General features: G+C 40.5%; 1 protein-coding gene across 2 annotated transcripts in view; it reads right to left on the reverse strand.

The window, feature by feature from the left end:
• Window positions 1-2,601: 2,601 nt before the first annotated feature.
• Window positions 2,602-19,358, reverse strand: part of LOC149450130 (NELL2-interacting cell ontogeny regulator 1-like) — a 30,691-nt gene continuing 13,934 nt past the window's right edge. For both annotated transcript variants that reach the window (XM_089692259.1, XM_089692258.1), the window contains 3 exons: window positions 16,080-16,230; window positions 10,398-10,486; window positions 2,602-3,705 (listed from right to left, as the gene is read on the reverse strand). In XM_089692259.1, the coding sequence (XP_089548385.1) occupies window positions 3,634-3,705; window positions 10,398-10,486; window positions 16,080-16,203 (285 nt within the window). In that variant the 5' untranslated portion in view covers window positions 16,204-16,230 and the 3' untranslated portion in view covers window positions 2,602-3,633. The remainder of the gene's footprint in view (window positions 3,706-10,397; window positions 10,487-16,079; window positions 16,231-19,358) is intronic.

The following is a 19,358-nucleotide window of genomic DNA, read 5'->3' on the forward strand; positions in this document are numbered from 1 at the left end:
TTTTATAATCCATTGCGCGTTTAGCTGCTTTATGACGCTTTAATTTGCATCATGACGCATTGATATGCATCTTAACACATGCATTAAGGTGCATTTCCATTTATTTAAATGGAAACCGCATCAAGCAAAAACACAAAGGTGTGATTCTAAAAAAACTGGTCCAGCCCTGTGAATGTTTTATTTCTCTAATTCCAATACAAGACTATATACAACAGGTGATGCTCTACGGCTACAAGATGGTGTGCCTCTATCAATGCATGAAATACAGCCTTAAGACTTTTTCTAGTGATGTGATTGGCCACGAATTGGTAGAGATCTGTGATTGGGCAGAGATCGGTTTAACATTAAAGGAAACCTGTCATGACAGAGATTTCACCCAGATATTGCTGGCCTACTCCTGAAATAGCTAATGACTGGACTGTCATGTTGCCTGTCAGTCCTTGACACATGAATACATATACAGACTATAATGTCAGAATGATCTGCACACTTGTTATGGGTGAGTTTTATTTTTCTTGTATTTAAACCATTAATGGAAACACATTCATGACTGATTAACACCGATTTGTTTTCATATTACTATGGGGTTCAAAGGCAGAAGTATGGCCTTATACTGTAGCACATTTATAAAGCACAGGAACATTATAAATGTACTTATTAAGATGAATGAAGCGGAACATCTGTCTGTTTTTTGATCGAGCCTGCTAAGATCCTCACCAAATAGTGACAATGGTACACATGCGCTACTTTGATCCTGTCCTCTAATATTGACAAGCATTCATGTTACTGGGGGCAGCTTGCCAGCGACAGGATGGCTAGGAAAGCAAAAAAGCCATTCGTCTGCTTCTACAGCATCACTGGCTGGACCTGGCAAACTACCAAGTCTAGTTGCGCAGCATTTCGGCAAGGTGTTACATTTATGCAACCTACTGCTGGCAAGTTGCTCGTTAGTCTGATGTGGGCCCTACTCAGACCTACTAGCAGTTAGATTTTCCATCAAGGCTCTATAATATCAATCACCTGGAAATCATTTGTAATTTTCAGGCTACACCATGCTTTACTTGTATGCTACTAGCTACTTCCATCCCCACTATTCACCTTCAATTTTCATTATCCTCCTTCCATCCACACTATCTTTCTTCCACCCCCATTACCTTCCTTCTATCTCCAGTATCTTTGATTCATCCTCCTTCCATCCCCAATATCCTTCTTCCATGCCTCCCACTGTCCTTCAGTCCCCACTTCCCTCTTTTCACCCCACTATACTCTTTCTATACCTACAATCCTCCTTGCATCCCCACTACCATCCTTCCATCCCCAATACTCTACTTCCATCCTCATTATCCTCTTTCCATCCCCACTACCTGCCTTCCATTCCCATCAGCCCTCGATCTATACCCAATACCCAGCTTTTATTCCACTATCCTCTTTCAATTCCCACTATCCTTCTTCAGTGCCCACTACCCTCCTTTCATCCTCACTATCATTTCTTTCCCTCCCCACTACATTCCTTCCATTCCCACTACCATCCTTCTATTCTCAGTATCAGTTCCTTCCATCCCCACCATCCTCCTTCCATCCACATTACCCTCCATCCATCCCCACTGCACTCCTTCCATCTCCACCACCCTCCTTCCATCCCCATTAGACTTCTTCCATCTCCACCCCCACTGCCCTCCTTCTATCTCTACTACCCTCCTTCCATCCCCACTATCATTTCCTTCCCTCCCCACTAGTTTCCATCCATTCCCCCTGTCAGTTCTTTCTGTCCCCACTACCATTCTTCTATTCCCAATATAATTTCCTTCCATCTGCACTACTCTCCTTCCATCCCCACTTTCCTCCTTTCTTCCACATTACCCTCCATCCATCCCCACTAACCTTCTTCCATCTCCACCATCCTCCCTCCATTCCCACCATCCTCTCTCCATCCCCGCCACCATCCTTCCATCCCCACTAACCGTCTTCCATCTCCACCATCCTCTCTCCATCCCCACTACCTTTCTTCCATCCCCACAATCCTCCCTCCATTCCCACTACCTTCCTTCCATTCCCACTAATCTCCTTCCATCCCCATTACCCTCCGTTCATTCTCACTAACCTGTTTACATCCTCTCTTTCCTCCCTTCATCCCCACTGCCCTCCTTCTATCCCCACTATCCTCTTTCCATCCACATTACCCCCTCCCCCCCTTCCTTTTATCATTGCTACGCTTCTTTCAACCTTCTTCCATCTCCACTGTCCTCCTTCCATCCCCACCACACTCCTTCCATCCCCACAACCCTCTTTCCATCTCCACAACCCTTCTTCCATCCTCACTAACCTTCTTTCATGCTCATTCACCCTCGCCCATCCCCACTATTCTTCCTGCATTCTAACTCCCTTCCTTCCATCCCTACTTTGCTCCTTCCATCCTCACTACTTTTAGTTTACACTTAGGCATACATGAGGAAATATATCGGTGCTCGGTATTAGTGACGTATGCTTACAAGCAAAACAATTCCCAGTAAAGAACAAGCAGTGCAGTTTTTGGACAGTACAATGAATTGGCAGTTAATTTCAGTGCTTAGAAGAAAATTAAAATGTATAATGAAGCTGAACTCCATCTTTCTGTAAAATTTTATTTTGTAAAGCAGTAAAATAAACTTGGACAACAGTAATGACTAACAGAATTGCTTTTGAGATCCCTGAGACAGGCTTCAGAAGTATCCCTTGTGACCGATGTGAGATGTTCACATTTTGCTTGTTGCAATGACTTGCTGCTTAGCATTGATGGTGGATATGTTTGAAATGCTCCTATTGATACAATTATCTATGGTTCTAGTTCAAAAAGGAAAATCTGAACAGACTCTTCTCTCAGGGGACACTTCAAGAGCCTGTACAAGCATAAAGTTGCAAGACAAATAATACTGTTTATGTTTTTTTATTATTTCGTTGCCTTGTATTTTATCATAATGAACTTGCCAGAAAGGTGGAGGATAGGCTTTAGATAATCAAAAGGGACGTCACAAAGCTTTAAAAGGATCACTTTACTCAAAATTAATATTTCATTTATACTTCATAGGGACTCCAGTGGTGCGATTTCTGTGCTGCCTACCTGCCACAATTATTACAAGAAGTCTCAATTATGATGGAATTTTTATTTATGTTACATTATATAGGAACAAAAAGGAAAACAAAATCAGAAAAGTTAATGGTAAAAAAAAATCTCACCTCTGGAATCCCCTAAAGAAAGAAGATGGCTGTTGATTCAACTCCACCATCTTCCATTCTTAACTGAAATATCAGTTTTGGGTGGGGGTGTACTTTTAATTACAATATTCGTGATTTTCAACCAAATGCAGTTCTAATCAAAACTGTGTTTTACCCCACAATAACAAAAGGAATACAATAATAAAAAAAAATCCTATGCATTTTTAAAAGAATTTCTCCACGCAAATTCCTCCTCGCACACATGCACAGTTCAGTGTTAGGATGGATTTGTCATGTGTATTTTTTAATTTGTGATATAAGCTGCATTTAACACTTGCGCTGCCAGAGGGAACTAGCCCACACTGCAGAGCAATGTGTTGCAGAACCCTGTCCAGCAGCAGAAGGGTTAAGATGGACGTCCTTGATGCTGTTTGTTCATCTTCAGCTTAGTCCCTCCACGGATATGCAGTCGCATAGAGTCCTCCGCTCCACTTTTAGAAGAAGTGTCTCCGTCTAAATGGGTAAATAGGGAAAAAAAAACACTTGTGTTATAGAGGATCACACTGAGTTTGATAAACAGAGAAGAGGGTAAGGGAAAGTCAGTGGTAGCCCACAGTCAGGTTCCAACTGTTGTATTTCTATTGCAGGTTAGAGAGCTGATCAGGATCATGCTGCCAATGAGGCAAACCAAGACGGCCACCTTAAGTGGCACACGGTAGGGACAGCACTGAGGCCTGAGTATTCATACTGGATGCTCTGTACTCCACGCATGTTCAGCCTTGTGTATGCTCAGCCCCTGGACTGCCCAGCATCATTGGTTCTTATGGCTCAGGCATGCCATCTAAGGTCCCTGTCACTGGTTGCTACGACGCTGGAGGCCAGGCTGCATGGCATCATCGGTTGCTATGAAGCAAGCTGCTGCCTGCACGATAGTTGCATAGTTAGTCTGGCTGAAAAAAGGCAAAAGTCTATCCAGTTCAACCATTAAAAAAAAAAAAAGTTATAATCCTACACTCACAGTTGATCCAGAGGAAGGCAAAAAAACCCAGCAAAGCACGATCCAATTTGCTCCTGCAGGGGAAAACAATCCTTCCTGATCCCACGAGAGGCAATCGGATATTCACTGCATCAACTTTACCTATAAATGTTAGTATCCAGTTATATTCTGTGTATCTAAGAAAGCATGCAGGCCTTTTTTAAAGCAATCCACTAAGCTGGCCAGAACCAACTCTTGAGGGAGTCTATTCCACATTTTCACAGCTCTTACTGTGAAGAAACCTTTCCGTGTTTGAAGATGAAATGTCTTTTCCTCCAGATGTAAAGAGTGCCCCCTTGTCCTCTGTCATGACCTCAGGGTGAATGACTCTACACTGAGTTCACTATATGAACCACTGATATATTTATACATGTTGATCATATCCCCCCTTAATCTCCTCTTCTCAAGAAAGAATAAATTCAGTTCCTCTAATCTTTCCTCATAGCTGAGCTCCTCCATGTCTCTTATCAGTTTGGTTGCCCTTCTCTGTACTTTCTCCAGTTCCCCAATGTTCTTTTTGTGAATTGGTGCCCAAAACTGAACTGCATATTCCAGATGAGGTCTTACTAATGATTTGTTATGATATGATATCTCTTTCTCCAGAGTCTATACCTCTTTTAATACAAGAGAGGATTTTGCTCTCTTTAGAAACCGCAGCTTGGCATTGCATGCCATTATTAAGCTTGTGATCTACCAGAACTCCCAGATCCTTCTCCACCATTGATTCCCCCAGTTGTACCCCCCCTAGTATGTATGATGCATGCATATTCTTATAGCCCCCAAGTGCAGAACCTTACATTTATCAACATTAAACCTCATTTGCCACATAGTTGCCCAATTACACAGTGCATTGAGGTCGTCTTGTAAATTGGAGACATCCAGTAAGGACGTTATTCCACTGCATAGCTTGGTGTCATCTGCAAAGACTGAAATGGGATTTACAATCACAGACCCTATATCGTTTATAAATATATTAAAAAGTAATGGTCCCAACACTGACAACCCTAGACCATTCAGAGTATGAATCGTTAACCACTACTCTCTGAATACGATCTTTTAGCCAGTTTTCTATCTATTTACATACAGATTTTTCCAAGCCTGTAGGCTTTACCTAACACATTAGCCATGTGTGGGGAACTGTGTCAAACGCTTTTGCAAAATCCAGGTATACCACGTCCACCGCCACCCGTGTCCAAGGTTCTGCTCACCTCCTCATAAAAAGAAATCAGATTTGTTTGACAACTTCTGTCTTTCATGAATCCAGGCTGTCTGTTGCTTAAAACATTTTTTTCCAGCAAGAACTCATCTATGTGGTCTTCTTTTATTAAACTCTCCAGTATCTTCCCAACTATAGAAGTTAAACTAACAGGTCTATAATTACTTGGTAAAGATTTTTTACCCCTTTTTAAATATTGGCACCACATTGGCCTTACACAATTCCAGTGGTACTATGCCAGGCATTAAATAGTCCCTAAAAATTAGAAACAATGGCTTTGAAATGACAGAGCTCAATTCTTTAAGGACCTGTGGGTGTATGCGGTCCAGGTGCTTTATTCACTTTTATTCTGTCTAAATATTTCTGGATCATATCAGTTGTGAGCCAATGTGGATCATCTGGAGCTATGACAATACCATGCCCATTATGGACAAGAGCTCCCCCATGCTCCTTTGTATACACAGAGCTGAAGAAGGTATTTAAAAAATTTGCCTTCTCTTTGTCCCCAATCACCCACTGTAGATTATTTTGTAAAGAGCCTACCTGCTCAGACTGAACCTTTTTACTATTAATATATTTGAAGAATTATTTGGCGTTGGTCCTGCTATCTTTTGTAATCTGTCATTCGTTTTCAATTTTTGCGGCCTTTAATTCCTTTTTGCATATTCTGTTATATTCTTTGAATGTTTAAACGATGATAGCGTTCCTTCATTTTTATATTTAATAAAAACTCTTTTCTTATTATCTATAGCTTTTTTAACTTAACAAACTTTTAATGATAACAACCAAAGAGGCTGTTTGACCCAACCAACTGCATCCTAGCAATCAATGAAGCTGTGTGGCCCAGCCACTAGCATCCTAGCAACCAAAGACAATGTGCAGCCCTTGCCTACTGTCCTTTATTGCTGAGATGTAGGAGTCCCCTGTTGCCCCACATCATTGGTTGCTATGGTGCAGGTAGCAACCAATAAGGTTGTGTAGCCCAGCTTCCAGTATCCTAGCAATCAATGAAAGGGCCTTAGTGCGTATCCTCTCCCAGCATGAGCCTAGTGCTGATTTCTTACTGCGGGCAACATTCCTTTTTTTTCCTGTGCCTTTATTTATAATCTTTAGCACTCTTTTATGCTTTTAATGCATGGCAATAATACACAGTAAAACGTATATTTTACTACACATCACAGCAAAGTAATTTTACAAATAAATTATAGTTAATAAAGGCAGTGTCAAATAAACTCTTTGTAATGTAAATAACTACATAAAGTCAATAAGATAACTAGTGTAAGCTATATATCCCAAAACTGTGTAAATGATCCTGTGCAAAATGCAAAACAATGTTATAAAACATTTACAAAAACATCTTTCATTATAAGTGTCCATAAATAAAACTTCCACACAAAAAGTGCCAAATATGCACGTAAGATAGAATTGAAAATTTGTCCACAATCATATAACAGCCATGTGAAGTGATGGAAATCCTCCTTTAGATGTTTCCAAAATTGTGTCCCCTCCACCTGGGGGAAGGGCACTCGCCAGAAGGTATTCAAATTATAGGTAGGTCATCAAATGCACTCAAGCAAAGTGAAAGCTTTATTAAAACTATATATGGTAGACAAACTCACATTTTAGTAGTGTATGTTGCACTATGCTTCAGCTAGCAATATAATATACCCCTGCATGAGGAATGTAGCATAAATTATGACATTAGTCTCACCCTACACATTTCATCATTATGACTTTTACAGGAACACAGAAACCAACAGACTCATCACACTCTATTTCAGCCTTTCTCAACCAGGGTTCCTTCAAAGGATGCTAGGGGTTAATTAAGCAATGATTAATTTCTGACTCCCAGATAAGTAAAAATTGAATTTGACACTAGTTATTTTTTACAGCTACTGTATTTGCAAGGGAGACATTCTATTGATGACCAATGTAACTGACCACCAAGGTAAGGGACATTCTTTCCACTGGCTACCAGTTTAAGGAGCATCCAATCTAAGGGCATCCTTCTCTGTTGACCTTTAAAAGTAGGCACTACACTATTCCAATTTAAGTGGGCATTTCACTGACCACCAGCGCAAGAGGACACTTTTTCATTGACCATCAATGTGAGGGAACCCCATGCTTTTCACTGTTAGCATTTCTTTTCTGATTATTATTGAAAATTATTTTGTCATATAGAGAATCCATGGATGTTAAAAGTATGTCAAGTATGCCACAATTCTTATTTTTTTAATTATTCTTATATCTTAACTTACTGTTCATGCTAATTTTGTGAGTTGTAGAGTTCCCTGAGACCTGACAGTTATTTCAAGGATTCCTCTGTGTGAAAAAGGTTGAGAAAGGCTGCTCTATATTCTGACTAAACTCAATCCTTTACAGTCAACTGCAAACAGTGTATGTTAATCACCAGATACTTTTAGAGATGATTTAAAAAAAAAAAAAAAAAAATATATATATATATATATATATATATATATATATATATATATAGATTCAGGACCCTCTAGCTGCTGAAAATTCAAAATTTAAGCGATCATATTTCATATTACTTTATTTTAAAAAATATACCTTGAGTATGCACAATGACATACAGGAAATAAAATAATAAAACTATAGCATTACATGGCACCATAAATATAAATTTATGTCACATAAATGCAAAATAAATGCAAGTATGTACATAATGATAACAATGTATAATGTATAAAAGTGGCAACAGTAAATATATATAATATTTAAGTTACAATAAAGCTATTTTATTGTATTAAAAATGACAAGAAAAGCTGTTATTATCAACCCTCATATTAAGACCTTTGGGACTAAGGGTATCCAATTAATAAATTCAAAAAAGTCAAATTTTTTCGTATCTCTCTGTAAGATTTTTCCCCCCTATCAATGCAACTGCAGACAATGTGGGTCCCTCCGGTGGCACGGTCTGAAATGTAAATTATGGGCTTTAAGACCTTTTCTAATATTATTAAGAACTTCCCTTAAATGGACCCTCAATTGCCTAGTGCAGTGTTTCTCAACTCCAGTCCTCATGGACCCCCAACAGGTCATGTTTTCAGGATTTCTCTCAGATGAAACAGCTGTGGTAATTACTAAGGCAGTGAAACTGATCAAATCACCTGTGCAAAATAATGGAAATCCTGAAAACATGACCTGTTGGGGGTCCATGAGGACTGGAGTTGAGAAACACTGGCCTAGTGGTACAACAAACATACTGGTAGCCGCAAGGGCAATCCAGCAAATACCGGTAGCCACATGGGCATTCCAGCAAATAAGAAATATAGGTTTTTTCATACAAAATAAAGTGCTCAAGTTGATATTTCCATCTGTTACTAATAGATCTAAAAGTATATTGTCTCCTGCCCCAAAAATATTTATATTTGCACATCTAATACCTTCCACAAGAAACAAATCACACCTTATCTATAAAGGTAGACAATAACCTTAGGGGTAATATTAAGCATTAAATGGTTTAGTAAGTTATTAGCCTTCCCCAAAATACACTTAGGTTGTTCTGGTAAAATAATACTCAAAAACTTGTCAATTAACAAGATGGTCCAATATTTTTTTAATTACCTTCTTTTGCTTTATATTGTGAATTCAAATCAAAGCTTGATTCATTCTTATCTTCATCCTTCCTATATTTAATTAAATATGCCCTACCAATACATACTATTTCCATAATATTCTTATGAATATTACATTTAATATCCTTTTTCTATAAAATATAATATCCCTTTTCTTAAAACATCTGCCTGTTTGTAAACTTTGCCCAGTTTAGTGCAATTCTTATAAATTGGACCCTCGGAACAATATTTTATTCAATTAGTTTGGTGACCATTATGTGTAGAAAAATAGCTGTTATGATCAGTTGTGAACCTTATGAAATATTTTTGCCCCCTGCGTGGGTGAATCTTGTGTTGTATTGCCTTTAAATCTCAATAAAATTTTTGTACTAGAAATATATTTTGTATGTATTTGCATTAGATGAGAATACAATTCTTTTGTTATTGTTATTGATGTGATAAAACTTATTTAGACTATCCTGATTTTCTTTACGAAGAACACGTCATCTGTATACCGCAGTAATGCCAACATATAATTTTATATTTCAGGAACATTTTTTCCCATGCTCCCAAGGTAGTCATAGTGATGAAACATGTAGGGCAGGACTAACTTACATCATCATGCATGCTACACACTGACTTCTGGAATTCTACTGATCTGATAGGAAGGGATTGCAAACATGTGGTTTAACAGCCATGTTTTTTTTTTGTTTGCTGAACTCTAGTGTAACTTAGGCACTACTAAATGAATTACTCTATGGTTTGCAGTTTTAATAGTCTTTGAATAAATACAGGACTATGCTATGTGGGGTTTCTACGTTATTTGAGCAACTTACTTCTGATGAGGAAGCAAGTGTTTTAGGAAGAGCTATTCATCTATTAACATCTAAAAAGCCTGTGTTTGTTTGGTAATCTGGGAAATTTGATTGGGTGACATGTTATGACCTTCCTATAACTTAGAGGTCATGCCCTCTGTTGGGTAATAATCCTATAGGTGGAGGGTCTCGCATGTTGTAAAATGAACACACTTTTGGAAATATCTAAGGGAGGATTTCCATTATTTCACATGATTGTGGACACCTTTTTGTATCTTAAAGTGATTCTAAAGGCTTATTTTTAAGAAAAATGAGCAAGCATGTCTATACTTACCTGCTGTGTGCTTCTTCTCGGGTCCCCCACAGGCTCTCCTGGCCCCTCCCTCCTGTTGGGTGTCCCCACAGCATGCAGCTTGCTATGGGGACACCTGCTGCTCCGTGTGTCTATTCACACATGGAGCCATGGCTCAGCCCCGCCCCCTCTTTTTAAAATGCTTCCCTGGTTATAAGGAAACATTTATTGTATTGCAGTGTTATTGAGTATTTTGTACTGTACCTACCCGTGAGTCTAAGTTGTATGCTGTCTTTTTGAGGTCCTGCAGTGCTCTCTGCATGAATTCAAAGGCATGGCAGTCCACACAAGGCCGACCTGGAAACACAAAACAATTTAAACACTCCGAAATGGCTCTCAAATCTAGCTATTAGTCAGTATCACAATTTATCATGCTGCATTGACTGGCACTGATGTAACCATACTAGTCTATGTTACTGATAGAAAGTCCATTGAGCCAGGGTCCTGTATACATTCATTCTGCCAAAGTGGGTAGTGTCACAGGAAAACCTCTGTAGCAAACTGCGCTTTACCTGCTCCAATAATTTTGTAGTGAATTCTATTAACTGCCCTTGTGGTATGAAGTACGTGGGCTGATCTTATAAGATCACTTCAGGTGCTGTTTGGCGAGCTCCACAGAAGTGTAGAGAATGGTTTGGTCAAATTCAGCATCTCCAGACATTTTTTGTTGCATCATGATGTAGCACCGTCCTAGTTTAGCTAGGGGAAGCTAGACCCTGATGGCTAGTGAGGAGCTGATTAGCAGCTCAGGCGAGATAGTCAGTGGGGTCAAATTCTGGAGTGGACTGAGAGACTTTGCAGGCCAGTCCCTCTGGAATTTCCCCCTGCTCTGAGGCTTTCGGACGATGGCCTTGAAGGCAGTGTATGGATATGAGGAGTGGTTGGCTGCACTTTTGAGGGATGTCAGCCAATCTCCAACAGAAGGCTTGGCATGGGGCTGGACTCCCTTAAAAAGTGTTGGGGCCTATTCAGTAGGAGGAGAGTCGGGTAGAAGAAGGAGAGAGGAAGATGTGAGATTGAGGTGTAAGGCTGCCAGGAGGCCTGGTGGATGGGGACTGCCTACGAGCCTGGAGCTGGAAAGGAGAAAAACTCAGGACTTACTGGCCTCCTGAGAGAGGAGCACCTGTATGACAAGGAAGGAGCAGCCTAGCTGATAGGACTGGTAGCAGCAGCCTTTCTGCAAGCAGTACAGGAGAGGATCTGAGTGAGTACACCTGCACCCCCTGAGCGGATAGGGGAAAGTGCACCCTGGTGGGAAACCAGATTAGCCCTCTGCTAGGAAGAGGAGTCAGATCCCCTGCTCAGGAAGAAAGTCTCCAGATTGCTGGGTGAAGAGGAGTTCATCTAGGGTCTGGAGTAGTACAACTGGAGCTGCTGGCTAGCACTCCAACAAAGACTGTGTCAGAGAGCAGAAGCTGCGAATAGTTCAGGAAGTTGTCCTCAGATTTCGGTTCCCTTGGGCATCCATTACCTCATCCAAGTTTAATCCCCTCAATAAAATAACAAAACCAACACTCAAGGCCTGATTTCTGTCTATGGATGAAAGCTTGTGTGGGAAATGCTAACTAACTGACTATAGGGGGACTCAAATTCATCAGCAACCCTCAAGGGGGTAGTACTACAATGATAAAAACCAAGATTGTTTGAGAGTTCATGTCATTTAATCCATTTAATCCATTTTTGCCTCTCTGCCGTTAAACGATGTTTTAAATCCTTGTGTGCCAGAGAGACATATTGGATTTTTAAACTGCACACCATGTCTCCCGACGGTCTCAATGAGGAACTTGATGTAAACACCATTCTGTAGTCCACACATTGGGAGCAGCCCCCAGCAGCACAATCTGATCAATCACCCAGTTGATCAGGTTTGTAGTTCACAAGGTCCAATGGTGACACAAACCTTTGTCCAACTGTCCAGCTTCTTTTTCCTTACACTTTTCCACAAATGTAATCACTGATCATTGTCAACCGTGCAAATCGTTGTAGATATACAGTACATGCACATGGTTGCATATATGCGTATATGTGTACATGCATATAGACATATCTTCACATATCTACTTGTATGTATATGCTACATCTCTTATTCCTAAATGTATCTTACTATTTTTGATATTCAGTCTACACATCATCCAATATCATGTGTCCATTTACATTATTCATCATATTATGAATATCTTTATTGGTATTCATGTATTATCTTTTATCATCATTTCTTTGTTTACCATTCTCTCCTTTCATTGTTTTCATCTATATCAGCTAGGGTGGGAGTTTAAACCTATTCACGGTCAGCTCCTGACAGGTTAAGTTTATATCCATACAACTCTACAATCCTACTGCTGTTTATTATGTATCCATTTTATTTTATTGACATGATAGCTTGTCGTTTTGATATATTGTCTACTTTTGACAATATGTATTTATTCTTTGACAAACTCCATTAGTCTCTCATTCCTTTCATATTGCTTTTATTCTATGGAGAGATTTGTGTCCATTGTTTATCTAATGAATTGGCATGCAGCCCTTTTTTTATTTCATCTATTTTTATATATTTACATTATAGGATATAGATTATCTTTTTATTATGTAGGTTCACACAATAAGCTGATTTTTTAAGTGAATGAAGTTTCCACATAAAAAATATTTTTTGAATGTCAGGTTTGTTGAGGTATGTCATTATTTTTTTATTTATTTACTGAATTATTTTAACAAATGATACAAATTCTAACAATTTTATGAAAGAAAATATATTACATTGTTTCCCATTTTGGATGACATTTCCATATTATTGTTGTATTATGGTTTATACAACCCCTTCCTGGGGCCAGTGGCTCCTGACAGTTCTGCACTTCCTCCTTCCTGGGAGAGCTGCACAAGCTTTTCTGGATCCTGCCCCCGAGTCAGCCATTATATTCAGCAGGTAGCCCACTTTTTTTACGGGTTGAAGCAGGATTGCTTTAAAACACGTCCCTGTATTTTAGGGTATACAACAGTTCTTTGACTCCAAACAAGGGTTGCCACCTCATCCCTTTAAAACCAAACACATATTAATCACACAGGTTCTGAGGCTAATTTAATGCAGATAAGGCACAAAGGGGTCAATTCACTAAAGATTACCACATGCGATAGCACTGTCACTTAACTCATTTGCATAAATTATCGCACGCGTTAACAAAATGTCCAATTCACAAAAAAAAAAAAGATTCTGCGGTATTTAACACAAAATAAAAAAAAAAAACATGCGGTAAGCTCTTAAGTCCAAATCACAAACACAACAGAAAGTAAAAAAGATGCAATATTTATCACCAGGGTTTAGCTGGCGGTATCACATGCAGTATTTTTTCAGATGCAGCGAGGGGGTCCCCCCAACCCCTAGGGGTCTGGTATGGACATTAAGGGGAACCCTACGCCAATTTGTTTTTTTAAATGGCATGGAGTCCCCCCTCAGATCCATACGAGACCCAAAATCCCTTTGTGAGAGGACCCACACTCCATTTTTAAATTTTTTTTTTTTTGGTGTGGGGTTCTGGTATGGATGGGTGCTGGTGCCCCGCACTGTTTTTTTCATTATTTGTAATTGCTGGCATGTTTTGTTTTTATTCAGCTGTCAGTGGGATACCCGCTGACAGCTGACGAGTTATCCGTTGTTAAGGACACTGCGTCTGGCTCCCTTTACAACCAGCTACTGTGTGATAAATTACCGCATGAAAATATGTGGTAATTACTACAATACAGATATTATACCACGAGAGGTATTTACTGCAAAATTCTTAGTGAATTGCACATTTGCAAAAAATTTACCGTATGCATTATGTTAAGTAAATATAAATGGCGCCACAGAAAAGATCTTAATCTTATTAGCCAAATGGCCAATGCCTATTCTACCAGCTGCAAAATCTGCCCTATAATCATAAGGTGCTCAAACAAAAAAAACAAACAATTTGCGCTAGTAAAAAAATATAAATACAAATATATGTGAATAAATGTCCCAAACAAATATATATATAAATATAAAGTCTAATAGTGTCAAAAAATGCACTGAAAAAAACGTGACAATCCACCACCAGATATACTAAATTATGTTACTGCATTTTTTTCACTTTATTTAACTCTTAGTGAATTGACCCCAAAGTGAGTTTAATTATCACCTTAATCAGCCACAAAAACTATGTAATTATTATGTGCTCGGTTTTAAAGGGGGCAACCCTACTCCAGACCTTGCAGCAGCGCCATCCATCTCTGCCGGCAGTGTCATTTCCACTTCAGCCCGTGCTTTCGCAGCCAGTGGCCAAGGCAGGGATCTAGAATAACTAATACACTGACTCTGGACTTATCCTCCAAGCCTCTTTACCCCATACTTGTTTTTGGGTGCAACTATTGATTTTATTTTGTCCATTAAACTTTCATATGCATGCTACACTATGGGGCGTGCGCTCCTCTCTCTCCTTTCTTATTATAAAATCATTCTGCATTTATTTTAGGCCTCATTCACACAGACATACTGATCCATACGCCCGTGTGAAGGGCCATCTTCATTGTATTACATGCAGACATGTGCCGACAACCTGTTCAAGTCAATGACAGACAACCAGCTGCACGGACTGCACAGATCTCCATGCACTTCCCAGAGTATACATCAGTGCAGGTCTGATGCACAGATCAGAATGATGATTTTCTAAGCACAGTACATGTGACAGGTCCCAGAAGACTACGGGGCCATTCACAAAGCGCAGCGCTTCTCATGCATGTTCAGTGGGCACCCGGCTGTGAAGCCGCAAGCTGTCATAGCCGGGTACCCACACTAAAGATGCCGGCGCTGGGGAGAGAAGACGGCCGGTGAAACCAGCAGTGGTGAGTACATCGCTGGACCGACAGGTAAGTGGCTGTTTTTTAAAAGTCAGCAGCTACAGTTTTTGTAGCGGCTGACTTTTTTTTTTTTCTTTTCAGCTGGAAATCCTCTTTAAGCTGCCTGTGGATGATGCCAAGTCAGCAGGTGACTAAACTGACCAGCCAGACTGGGTTTAAGGAGGTATGAGGTTCTTAGATTTTAAGCTTCAAGGAGCAGGGCCCTCCTATCCAGGGGAGGACTGACAACTCATGGGGCCCCCGGGCAATAGGGGATCATAGGGCCCCTGTGTCCTTGCCCAAACTCAAAAAAGCCTATGAAAAGGTACCAGGGGCATCTCATGGGGCCCCCTACTGACCCCGGGCCCTCGGGCAGTGCCCAAGTTTCCAAATGGTCAGTCCGCCCCTGCTCCTATCCCTCTTATATTGAACTGTATTGTTGCTGTATTGTCTCCCTTTATATTGTAAAGCACTGAGCAAACTGTTGGCGCTATATAAATCCTGTATAATAATAATAATAATAATGTCAATGCCTAAAGTAGCAGTTGAAGCAGAACATTCATTAGGATCTGTGACACCACAGTAATGAGTACACCCTGTATTAAATGCTTATGTGTTCAATATAAGATTTGTTTTATACATAGTAAAAAAAAAAAACACATATAAAAACTTATAACGCTAAATAAGATAAAGTTACCCCAAACCATTCTAGTTCCCCTTTTACATGTTAGTTATGCTCACTGGTTCTATTGTTTCCCAGGCTATACATGATTTCTATTCTAGTAAACCCTTGATATAAGTACCCCAGAATCCATCTGCCATTGATAAATGTCCCGTATCCTACAGTGGCAGCTAAACCTAAAAATAAGTAAATAAACTTTTCCAAAAACCGATATAGTTTTCCTTTCCATTACAATTCTGCCATGTAGAGGTGGACTAGAAGCCATTTTTCTTTTTGAAGAGGCTTATTTAAATCGCCCTCCCAAGGAGCACAGCCTGAAGTCTCCCTGCTTGTACTTAGTATTCCAGTAATAGTGTGACATACTTTCTGGCGGGATTGTGGTTCCATGCAGTTCCTCCGCTAAGACGAGCTTCACGAAGGGCAGCCCCACCGTTATCATCAGCAGAAACAAGGAGTAAATGCAGGATGTCGTGCTCCTGTAATACATTTTATAAACTCCGTGTTTGTCGTCCCCCTACAAAGAAAAACAACAATTTATCTTGTTAAACACTGCCAGCAAGAGACAATGCACAGCTGTGCTCCCCACTATGGATGTGATTAATAACAAAATGGCTTCCTGACCTCCATTCATAATGTTCATTACTGTAGTTTGGAAGGTCATTGGTCACGGCTAGCAGTTAGTCAGATGTCTGCAATACCAGCTGTTAGATGAAGAAATGATTGCATACAATTATTTGGCAGGATGACGGACAAATGGAGGTTGAGTTGCAATACCCCCTCCGACAAACATGGACGTTCTTGGTGAACACAATTTTTGGGATTCTTAAATAGGCTAGAGGTATGCAGAGCAAGTAATCATAAAGAAAAATAATACTGACACCATTTTTAAAGACCCAAAGTCATGAAGTGGACCTGAACTAAAAAAGTATATCTTGTAGGGAACAGAAATGTTATACAGCACCAATGGAGCAACATACTGCACCCCAAAATCAGCATACAAGGTGGTTTCAAATGTTTAGAGACTAGTTTTTTAACACGCCATTGGGAGCTGTGCAACTGGTGCTATTCTGACCACGTGCGTTACCACGTCTGCTATTTCATCATGGACAGCAAGTTAGAACCAAGAGCAAACGTGAAATTCTGTGTGAAACTGGGAAAATCTACCACAGAGACGTTTGACACGTTTCTGCAAGTTTACAGCACTGCTGAAATGAGTCCTTCGAGATGTTTTGAGTGCCATGTGTGCTTCAGGAGCAGAGGAACATCACTGGGAGATGAAGAGAGATCAGGAAGACCTTCAACAAGCTCAACCCCTGAAAATGACCCTTTCCCGAAGATGAAGATCCAGCTCAAAGTTCGCCATTTTGATTACATTGCAGAGATCCAGTGATTTGCCCAGTTTTACATGGAATTTCACGTTTGCTGTTTGTTCTAACTTGCTGTCCATGATGAAATAGCAGACATGGTAACGCATGTGGTCAGAATAGCACCAGTTGCACAGCTCCCAATGTACACATGACAACGTCTTTTGGCACACTGAAGGTCGTTGCTCCCTGTGACTGTGCTTGCACCCTTGTGGGTGTGTTACAAAACTAGTCTCGAAACTTTTTGATACCGTCTTGTAAAATCCACTTTATTCATTTGAATGGTGACTAGTTATTCTTTTTATTTAATGAGTTTCACCCAATAAGGGTTTAAAGTAATATTAAACCCAAACCAGAAAATGTGGCGCTGGACTGCAGCGGCAATGCAGATGGTAGAGGCAGTGGAGGGAAATTGGGTTTCTCTATGACTTCCTCGGTCACATGGGACAGTGATCCGGTTGGATGATCTGGTCCCATGTGACCCTGGTGGGCATAGTGGGTCAAGCAGAGTCTATTTAACCACTTGCCCTCCTGAGGATTTGCCCCCTACCTGACCAGGCCATTTTGTGCGTTATGGCGCTGCGTTACTTTAACTGACAATTGCGCAGTTATAAAATGCTGCACCCAAATTAAATTTACGTCCTTTTTTTTCCACGAATAGAGTTTTCAGTGGTATTTGATCACCTGTGTGTTTTTTATTTTTTGTGTTACAAAAAAAAAGACAATTTTGAGAAAAAACTTTTTGACTTTTTGCTATTAAACATGTCCAGTAAAAAAATTTCAAAAAATCAAATTTCGGCATAAATTTCAGCCAAAATGTATTCTGCTAAATGTCTTTGCTAAATAAAAATCTTAATCCGTGTAAATTAATTGGTTTAGGTCAGTGGTCGGCAAGCCGCGGCTCGTGAGCCACATGCGGCTCTTTACACACTTCAATGCGGCTCTTCTGTGTGCCGGGCGCCCGCTCCCCTCCCTCCTCTCGGGCGGCCGCCCCAAAAGTCAGGACTCTGCAGCTAGCCCAGCAATGGGCATACTACGGCCCGGCAGACCTTTTAATCCGGCCCGCGGAGCATGGCAAACATTGGCTGTCAGGATGTAGGCGGGGCAGTGTGACGAACTCCTCTCCTCTCACAGTCCGCCCTGAAGACCGGAACGGCGCGGGAACACGGCGAGAGGAACGTGCGGAGCAAAGGTAAGTGAATTGACACAATATGGGGAATGAATTACTATAGGGGGGATGAATTACTATACGTGGGATGAATTACTATGGGGATGAATTACTATATGGGGGATGAATTACTATATGGGGGATGAATTACTATATGGGGGATGAATTACTATGGGGGATGAATTACTATATGGGGGATGAATTACTATGGGGGATGAATTACTATATGGGGGATGAATTACTATATGGGGGATGAATTACTATGGGGGATGAATTACTATATGGGGGATGTATTTTCAGTTTTAAAAATGTGGCTCTCAAAATAAATTTCAATCGTGGTTTTGGCGAGATTTGGCTCAGTTGAAAAAAAAGGTTGCCCACCACTGGTTTAGGTGAAAGTTATAGCGTTTAAATGGCGGTATAGAAACTGGAATTTTTTTTTGTACTAGTAATGGTGGCGATCAGCAACTTATAGCCGGACTTCGGCGGGCGTTCTGACAGTGGGAGGAACTGACTTGGTGCCACTGACATCACCAGTGACACCAATACAGTGATCAGTGCTAAAAAAAAACAAAAACACTGACACTGCACTAATGGCACTGGGCAGGAAGGGGTTAACATGAGGGGCGATCAAAGGGTTAACTGTGTGCTGGGAGTGTTTTACTAGGGAGTGGAGGGGGGGTGTTCTTCACTGTAAGCACACTGATCGGGATGACTGCCCTGAGCTGACAGGGAGGAAGATTGTTTGTAAAAGTTAAAAAGTTATAACATTTACAAATGGCGGTATAAATACTGGAATTTTTTTCTTTTTTTTTACTAGTAATGGCGGCGATCAGCAACTTATAGCCGGACTAAAAAAAAGCACTGACACTGTACTAATGGCACCAGGAAGGAAGGGGTTAACATGAGGGGCGATCAAAGGGTTAACTGTGTGCTGGGAGTGTTTTACTGGGGGACGGTGTCTGTGTGCTTCACTGTAATTACACTGCTCTGGATGGCTGTGCTGTGCGCAGCCATCCAGAGCAGTGTGCCCAAGCTGACAGGGAGGAGGACTGTTAGTAAACAAAACAGTCCTCCTCCCTGTCAGAGATGCTCCTTAATCACCGGGCG

This window comes from Staurois parvus, unplaced genomic scaffold, assembly GCF_062004578.1.
Source record: "Staurois parvus isolate SC_StPar_1 unplaced genomic scaffold, SC_StPar_1.0 ptg000581l, whole genome shotgun sequence".
Classification (NCBI taxonomy): Eukaryota; Metazoa; Chordata; class Amphibia; order Anura; family Ranidae; genus Staurois; species Staurois parvus.